At 43.4% G+C, this 10,000-nt stretch overlaps 1 protein-coding gene across 1 annotated transcript in view; it reads left to right on the top strand.

The window, feature by feature from the left end:
• Positions 1-2,824: 2,824 nt before the first annotated feature.
• cacng7b (calcium channel, voltage-dependent, gamma subunit 7b) overlaps positions 2,825-10,000 on the top strand; it is a 15,392-nt gene continuing 8,216 nt past the window's right edge. Inside the window, 3 exon segments of the mRNA XM_072679068.1 lie at positions 2,825-3,020; positions 3,301-3,387; positions 6,464-6,604. Of these exon segments, the coding sequence (XP_072535169.1) occupies positions 2,825-3,020; positions 3,301-3,387; positions 6,464-6,604 (424 nt within the window).

Below are 10,000 nucleotides of genomic sequence, written 5' to 3'. Positions count from 1 at the left end.
TGTCCCTCTCTCTCTCCATTTCTCTCTCTCTCTCTCTCTCTATATATATATATATATATATATATATATATATATATATATATATTTCTCTTTCTCTCTCTTTCTCTCTCTTTCTCTCTCTCTCTCTCTCTCTCTCTTTGTCCCTCTTTATTTCTCTCTCTCTATTTCTCTCTCTCTCTCTCTCCCTCTTTATTTCTCTCTCTCTCTCTTTCTCTCTCAGCTGAGTAATCTATTATTTAGAATCTTTATATGCTAATAATTGATTATTCAGAATAATTGATAATTGATCAATTTATTGATTAATCAGACCTATTGGTTAGTTGCAGCAGTGAGACACTGCTGGAGCAACGTATCCACTGAGGAGCAGCATGTTGTGGCTCTGTGTAAATGGTCACTTAAGGCTATGTGTTTAAGAGTGTGTGTGTGTGGGGTGTGTGTGTGTGTGTGTGTGTGTGTGTGTGTGTGAATGGAATCTTCCCTGTGAAGCGGAGGTCTGTATCTCTGTGTGAGTTATGACTCATAGCTCACTGTGTGTGTGTGTGTGTGTGTGTGGTGTCTGATTCACTGCCAATAATGTCTCACTTTACGCCTCACTGACCATCACCCGTCATGCCAGGTGAACTCTGACCTTTTATCTGATTGGCTGGTTATAGGACAGCCTGCAACTACTGTAGCAGTAGCAGTACGTACTAATACCTCACTGCAGCACTGTATGTGCGTTATAGCTGAATATGTAAATTAGCCCTTTAACCAATCAGAGTGCTCCATGCTGGGGAAACCCAACCCATTTAAAACATCATCCTGTATCAGTTCCACCTTAAATCAGAAGCTTCAGGATCATGCCGATGCTCCACTGACTGACTGGAACAGGGAGAACGGCGTCTCTGGCCGGAGAGCTGCTGCTACTGCACTATGGAGCTTTGGTGGTGGAGCTCCAGGAGGAACTCCACCGCCTCAGCCCACATGCTTCTCTACCTTCAGATTAGGAGCAGGAGCAGAACATCAGCTGCAGGAGGATTCTGGAGGAGTCTGTCTTATTCAAGCCTCAGACGTTTAGTCTGGTCACCCCACCTCATCCTTCCTGACTCCCCATCTGGATGGTGCACCACCCGTCATTCCAGAGAGCACAGTACTTTCATTACTGCTCCACAGCTCAACGCTGGGGGGCTCTATACCCCTCTAGCCCATACCCGGCATTAGGCAGCATGGTGTCAATAGGGTCATGATGTAGATCTGCTCCAGAGAGTCCAGATTATTGTATTGGCAGTACTTCTTCTCTACAGGCACTAGACAAGCTGTGTGTGTGCATTTGCACATCTGTGTCAGCAGTGGGAGGGAGTGTGAGTCGGAGAGTCGGACTCCGGGTCGGAGTTCTGTGTCTGTGTAAGTAGTTTTATTCACCAGTGGCTGAATCTCATTTCTGTTCTGACATTTTTCCAGAGTGGATTTCAGGCTTCAGTGGAGGGGCAGTGCTGGCCTTTTTTAATTTCTTCTCTTCTTTGATGTCCGAGTGTGTGTGTGTGCGCGTGTGTGTGTGTGTAAGAACTGCTGACATAAGCCGAGTCTATTCAAACATTTGGCGAAAGCGTTTTTCTATAAAACAGCCCAAACTGATCAGGTTTCATCAACAAGCCATAAAATACTGGCGAAAATTTTGGGGGTTTGGGATCTTCGACTCCATCACACTGTCTCTCGCCCCCTCCTTCTCTCTCCCTCTATCTTTCCCTTTGTCTCTCCCTCTCTTTTCTTTTTCTCTCTCACTCAATTCCATCTCTCTCTCTCTCTTTTTCTCTCTCTTTTTCTCTCTCTTTTTCTCTCTCTTTTCTCTGTCGCTATCTTTGCTTTCTTCCCCTCTCTCTCTCTCTCTCTCTCTCTCTCTCTCTCTCTCTATTGCGCTCCTTATCCCTCGCGTCCTCTCACTCTCTCTCTCTGCAGAATGCAGAGCTCTCCTCGATCAGAGTTGAAGACTTACTGTGGCATACAGCTGTGTAACACACACACATCATCATCATCGAACACACTGCTGTATGTCACCCACACACACACACACACTGTAACGTACAGCACAGACCTCATCAGCCTCATCAGTCCACACACACATCCAGCACAGCTCCCAGTGCAGAGGTCAGTGGGGTGTCTGTGCGCAGTGAGCAGTGAGCCGTTGCAGTACCGGGGCAGTGGAGCACAGTGTGAGGTGGGGGTCTTACAGCGGGGGGTTGGGGGGCACAGATCACAGAATGGTGCACTGCTGGACGGCGAGGGGAAGGAAACCTTCTCATCATGCCATTGGTCGGTTCCGTCGGTGAGAACAGACTGCGGTTCAGGCAGCTGCGTCTCTCTCATGCAATCCATGGACAAAAGTATCGGGACACCTGCTCACTCACTGTTTCTTCTGATTGGAGTAACTCTCTCTGCTGTCCAGGTACTATTTTGGAGTAGCACTGCTGCTGTGAGGATTTGATTGCATTCAGCACCCCCCACCTCATCCCAAAAGTACTGGATGGAGCTCCATCACCATCATTCCAGAGAACACAGTTGTTCCACTGCTCCACAGCTCCTCATTGCTGGGGGGCTCTATTATACCCCTCTAGCCCATGTCTGGCATTATTAGGCAGCATGGTGCCAGTAGGTTAATGGTTACCATCTGCTCCAGAGAGTCCTATTCTATTGGCAGTACTTCTTTTCAGGGACTAGACAAGCTGTGTGTGTGCATTTGCACATCTGTGTCAGCAATGGGTGCAACTAAAAGTAGCTGAATGCATTCATTAGAAGGGCTGTCCACAAACATTTGGACATATAGACGTATTTCTGTGTGTGTGTGCAGATGAGCTCATGCAGCAGTCGGGCTCTCACTCTCCTCTCCACGGTGTTCGGCGCGTGCGGGCTGCTGTTGGTGGGGGTTGCCGTAGCAACGGATTACTGGCTGCTGATGGAGGAGGGCATCGTACTGCAGCAGAACCAAACCATCGACGTCAAGATGGCACTGCACTCCGGCCTGTGGAGAGTGTGTTTCATAGCAGGTGCACACACACACACACACACATACACACATGTGACATATGGTTAATATATATTCTAGTCAATATATGTAACTGCATTTATTTTGGGTCGTTATCGGTAATTATAATTGATTATACGGTATATAATGAAGATGTGTTGATCACAGGAAAGTCGAAAGGCTCATTAACCCTTTAGGTCAGATATCTACACCCCTAGTGCACCTAGAGCTCCTTTAAGGTTTTACACCCTCTTCTCTTTCTCTCCCTCTGATCACCCCTGTCCCGCCATTCTCACCTTAAGGTTCGGAGAAAGGAAGGTGTGTGGCCTCGGAGTATTTCACTGAGCCAGAGATAGAGATCACAACTGAGAACACTGCAAATATCCTCAGTGAGTAAACCTCATTCCCCAGCACTATTAAGAAGTTGTGAAGGGGGCACTTTCACTGACTTGTGACTTTTTGTCACACGCACAATCTTACACGCTACAGCTAGCAGTGAAACGGTGATGAATCTAGCCCACAGGCTTATAACATGATGACTGGCTTTCTTCAGGATTTACCATTACTGCAACAGAAATAAAAGAGCCCAGCTATTTGACAGCTTAGCAGCCAATTAAACACACTAACCAAACAGCAAAGGCAAAACTGGGATATTTCCCAATAAACTCTAAAATGTAACGTTCAACTAAATAGATGTATGTATATTAAATGCAACTGAACTCTAAGTTAAATGTGACTGACTGTCTGTTGAATGCAACCCTACCCTAAACCTTAAATCGAACCCTAAACATTACCCTACCCTAAACCTTAAATCGAACCCTAAACATTACCCTACCCTAAACGTTAAATCGAACCCTAAACATAACCCTACCCTAAACCTTAAATCGAACCCTAAACATAACCCTACCCTAAACCTTAAATCGAACCCTAAACATTACCCTACCCTAAACGTTAAATCGAACCCTAAACATAACCCTACCCTAAACCTTAAATCGAACCCTAAACATAACCCTACCCTAAACCTTAAATCGAACCCTAAACATTACCCTACCCTAAACCTTAAATCGAACCCTAAACATAACCCTACCCTAAACCTTCAATCGAACCCTAAACATTACCCTACCCTAAACCTTAAATCGAACCCTAAACATAACCCTACCCTAAACCTTCAATCAAATCCTAAACATTACCCTACCCTAAACCTTAAATCGAACCCTAAACATAACCCTACCCTAAACCTTCAATCGAACCCTAAACATAACCCTACCCTAAACCTTAAATCGAACCCTAAACATTACCCTACCCTAAACCTTAAATCGAACCCTAAACATAACCCTACCCTAAACCTTAAATCGAACCCTAAACATAACCCTACCCTAAACCTTCAATCGAACCCTAAACATTACCCTACCCTAAACCTTAAATCGAACCCTAAACATAACCCTACCCTAAACCTTCAATCAAATCCTAAACATTACCCTACCCTAAACCTTAAATCGAACCCTAAACATAACCCTACCCTAAACCTTAAATCGAACCCTAAACATAACCCTACCCTAAACCTTAAATCGAACCCTAAACATTACCCTACCCTAAACCTTAAATCGAACCCTAAACATTACCCTACCCTAAACCTTAAATCGAACCCTAAACATTACCCTACCCTAAACCTTAAATCGAATCCCTAAACATAACCCTACCCTAAACCTTAAATCGAACCCTAAACTTAACCATATCCTAAACCTTAAATCGAACCCTAAACATTACCCTACCCTAAACCTTCAATCAAATCCTAAACATTACCCTACCCTAAACCTTAAATCGAACCCTAAACATTACCCTACCCTAAACCTTCAATCAAATCCTAAACATTACCCTACCCTAAACCTTAAATCGAACCCTAAACTTAACCATATCCTTAACCTAAACCTTAAATCGAACCCTAAACATTGCCCTACCCTAAACCTTAAATCGAATCCCTAAACATTACCCTACCCTAAACCTTAAATCGAACCCTAAACATTACCCTACCCTAAACCTTAAATCGACCCTAAACATTACCCTACCCTAAACCTTAAATCGAACCCTAAACTTAACCATATCCTTAACCTAAACCTTAAATCGAACCCTAAACATTGCCCTACCCTAAACCTTAAATCGAATCCCTAAACATTACCCTACCCTAAACCTTAAATCGAATCCCTAAACATTACCCTACCCTAAACCTTAAATCGAACCCTAAACATTACCCTACCCTAAACCTTAAATCGAACCCTAAACATAACCCTACCCTAAACCTTAAATCGAACCCTAAACATTACCCTACCCTAAACCTTAAATCGAACCCTAAACATTACCCTACCCTAAACCTTAAATCGAACCCTAAACATTACCCTACCCTAAACCTTAAATCGAACCCTAAACTTAACCATATCCTTAACCTAAACCTTAAATCGAACCCTAAACATTGCCCTACCCTAAACCTTAAATCGAACCCTAAACATAAATCTAAAACTTAAATCTAACCCTAACCCTATACTTAACCTAAACCTTAAATCTAACCCTAAACCTAAACCTTAAATCGAACCCTAAACATAACCCTACCCTAAACCTTAAATCGAACCCTAAACCTTAAATCGAATCCTAAACTTAACCATATCCTTAACCTAAACCTTAAATCTAACCCTAAACCTAAACCTTAAATCGAACCCTAAACATAACCCTACCCTAAACCTTAAATCGAACCCTAAACCTTAAATCGAATCCTAAACTTAACCATATCCTTAACCTAAACCTTAAATCTAACCCTAAACATAAATCTAAAACTTAAATCTAGTTAGGGTTAGGGTTAAGGTTAAGGTTAGGGTTAAGGTTAGAGTTAAGGTAAGAGTTAGGGTTAAGGTTAGGGTTAAAGTTAGAGTTAAGGTTAAGATTAGGGTTAAGGTTAGAGTTAGGGTTAGGGTTAAGGTTAGGGTTAAGGTTAGAGTTAAGATTAAGTTTAAGTTTAGGGTTAGGATTAGGGTTAAGGTTATGGTTAGGATTAGTTGTTTACATTCATCTTAAGATTTCAGTTGTATTTAATAGCGATTCAGTTGAATGTTAGTTAAGCTTCTAAGACTTCTCTACAACAGACCAGTAAAGTCATACTGAACTGGGTGATATGACACATATCACAATGCAGGGGGCAAGATTATGAAAAATCCCTCGGCTGTGTTTTGGTGTCAGAATGGCCAGTATTTCTTATCCGGTCATATTCACATTTACAGCAGCTATGCTCCAAGTTCTATGTTCACATATTAGGCAATCGGTATCAGCCCCAAAAAGCCCTGATTGGTCCATCTCTTGTTACTGTTTAAAATTGAACACTGCCATCTAGTGGTCGGGGTTCAAACACATCACAAAATACCCCACTGTCTGACACCAATCTATATATCTTTGAGATGTGTGCCTTTTGTTTTTTCTCAGAAATGGTGCGGACAGCCACGCCCTTCCCCATGGTGTCTTTGCTCTTCGTCTTCACAGCTTTCATCATCAGTAACGTGGGCCACATCCGCCCTCAGCGCACCATCCTGGCCTTCGTCTCCGGAATCTTCTTCATCCTTTCAGGTAAAGAGCAACAACTGCTCATTTTAGTGTGGATTGGCTGCTTTAACACAGCCAGGAGGAGCTGCTTAGTTAGTTAGCTGATTAGCTGGATCAGATAACAGTAATATGTCCAGAGCAGAGTGGACTCCACTAGTGGTGCTAGTTTTAGCTTTAGCTAAACAGTATTGTAATAATGACTAAGTGTAAAAACATAAGCAGCGCTATCCTGATGTGTGTGGTGCCCAGAATCCTTCAGATCTCAGGCCAATTCTGTTTTACAGTGCGGTTGCATCACGTCCAGATGTTCTCGTGGAGCTGATGATAGCTTGAGTTTCTTTCGGCTGAGCACTAAATGAATGGATTTTCAACAAAAGCGCATATGGTGGAATTGCCTTTGTCTGTGTGCTGTAATCAGGGGTGCCCAAGCGTTTTTTGTCTTCGTAAGGAGAATAATGTGGGACAAGCACTAATAATATCCAGGATATGCTCAGAAAGGTATATAATATGTGTATAAATCAGGATTTGTTGTTATTAGAGATGCACTGATTGCAGTTTTCTTGGGTGTATTAAATTTGATGAACAATTGCCTGGCTAATTCAGCATTTATAAATGATAAATTACAGCATACAGAAATGAATATTAATTATATATAAAGTGTTTTTTGACTGTTTATATATTTTATCTGAAGCATTTAAAAAACATGACCCCGGAAAACGTAAGTAGTAGTGTTCTAAAAATTAATTTCTGATTTGACCCATTTTCTTACCAAATTGATCACCATACATATTCTCCCCATATCACATGCTTTGCTCCTGAACTCTGGGAGGGTGAAGAACGACACACGCCTCCATCAACACATGCATAGCCAACCAGTGCCTTTTTTGCTGAACTGCCGCAGATGCAAAGCCACCGAGCAAACCAACCCACTCTAAGGAGTCAGCAGTGTCGGCCAGCACTGCACTGGAGGCATGGTGGGGTAAAAAGTGCCATCTACCCACCCTGGAGAGAGCAAGGCCAATTGTGCTCTCTAGGGCCCTCAGCTGCCGATGGTTCGCTGCATGACCGGGATTCGAACAAGCGATTCTCTGGTCATAGTGACAGCGCCTCGGGGTCCCACATACATATTTTGTAGTGCTAAAAGGCTTCCGGTTGTGTTGTAATCAATGGCTGAGGCTGATGGCAACCAATACAATTACAGTTAAACTGAACAGGAGTGAACGCAGGGCTGAGCGGTGGGACAGATTTCCGAATCCAGTCACCGACCGTCACCGTCACATTGACCTCTCTTAACCTTTTAATAAATGAGCCACGATCTCCTTGCGTAACCCATACAGTATATGGGATGCTTGTTTACTCTTCCTTGTTTACAAGACTGCAGTCTGCATTATGCCGTGTTTTCAGTACTAAATGGTGTGCAGACGGACCATCTGCGTTAGATTAGCGCCGTCTTCCTCAGTTTTGAATCCCTGTCTCATAATGAAGATTCTCCATCTGCTTTTGTTTATTTCAGCCTGGCACTGGCGCTTTTGGGCTCTGTTGAAATTACTCTACTTCACTAATGACTTTCTCTGGTCTCTGCAACTCCATTATTCTCATACTGACTCTCTGATAGAGATTCTGTTGTTGCGGACTGAGTTGAGGACGGGTGAATACATTAAAATTGGCGAAGTGTATTATTTCCTGCAGCTTCCAGCCCAACACACACTATATGTCCAGATGTTTGCGGACAAAGACAAAGACAACCACATTTACCATATGTGTTGTGTGCTTCCGCCTTTAACCCATCCATGCAATGAACACACACACTCACACTAGTGATAAAGTGCCCACCCAGCTATTGCTGCGGCACCCAGGGAGCAAAGACCCTGTCATTAATAGCCCGGTCAGCCACCACCACTACCCCAAATTAACAAATGAACGTTTTCTGCTACTTTAAGTAGCAGAAAAAGAGAAGAGAAGTACTGCCAATAGAATAGGACTCTCTGGAGCAGATAAACATGAACCTGGCGTGGGCTAGAGGGGTATAACCCCCCCCAGCATTGAGCAGTGGAGCAGTGGAAGAACTGTGTTCTCTGAATGGTGGATGAGTTAAGGAGTTGGGGATGAGGTAGGGTGGTGTTTGTCCGAGCCTTCTTCTTCCCTGGGCAGTAGAGACAGCAGGATAAACTCTTTTTAATACCCCTGAGTTCAGAAGAAACAGGGAAAGAGCAGGTGTCCCAATACTTCTGTCCATACAGTGTGCTTAAAACTGATCTGTATCCCATGTGTTCATTCGGGCCAACTAAAGTTCTTGATTGACACCATCCCTCTACTACACAGAACTCCAGTGATGCAATGGGTCAATACACTGGCTCAGTGTTGCTGTTGTCCTGCTCTGCAGAATCGTTACACATAACCACAGATTGCCATCTGAACAGTGGGGGTTCCTGTTGCTGGTGTATAGTACAGTATCTGCAGAGTAACTTGTGTCTGTAAGTCCATTTGTATGCAGGAGGCACTGTTGTTTACTTCTCTGTTTCTTTAACCTTGAAGCCGGTCAGAAAAGGCCTTCTTTAATCTGTCCGCAATCTGTTCCCTCAGCTCTACAACTTACTCTCCAGCACTGTCCTTGGGAATACAACAGCACCTTTCCCTCTCCGGTTCTGTTTTTGCGTCTGACGGATCGCTTGTTTGTTCGAGAGTTGAGGGAAATGCAGTCGTCTGCTTTGCACTGATGGCCCGAGAGGTTTAAAGTGATAGCTCAGCCCAGAATCAAATTTGCACAGCGTTTGGGCCAAGGCTTGTTTGATGCTGATTCAGGTTTGCGCTGGAGTTCTGAAACAGATGTACGAAGTCATGGGTAATAAAAAAAAATATTTTAGGACAGCTTCTACAGCTTCTACTTTGATCCTTCCAGTTCACTCGTCATACCCACACCGAGCCCCACCAGCTTCTTCTACACCAGGCTGGTCTAGCTCAGCATACAGTCCTGAACTCCCTGCTTTACTCTTCACTTACACACACAGCACATCCATCGCCGCTCTACATAATTACTCCATTTTCCTGTTAGTATAGTATCTTAGTCTGGACCTTAATCACCCAGCCTTCATGCACAGATTTGTATATTTTTGTATTTATTGACACCCTGTCTCCTGTTTTGTCTATAGACCCTGCACTGTTGTACCATGTCCTACCTATTCTTAGCCTTAACAGTGTGCTGTCTATCCTGTATTGGAATAATGACAAAAAGGTTTAAATGAATTAAATTACAATTTTGAGTAGAATTAGAAGCAGGAGCAGAACATCAGTTCTGGTTGGAGAGGATTCTTCTGGAGGAGTCTGGAGTCTTATTCAAACCTCAGACATTTAGTCTGGTCTGATCTTGATTGATGGTTGAAGTAAGTGGTGAAGAAGATCACCATCGTGGCAGATCCAGAT

Source organism: Salminus brasiliensis, chromosome 5, assembly GCF_030463535.1.
Source record: "Salminus brasiliensis chromosome 5, fSalBra1.hap2, whole genome shotgun sequence".
Lineage (NCBI taxonomy): Eukaryota > Metazoa > Chordata > Actinopteri > Characiformes > Bryconidae > Salminus > Salminus brasiliensis.
The sequence above is the reverse complement of the archived record's forward strand: the minus strand, read 5'-3'. Positions and strand labels throughout refer to the sequence as shown.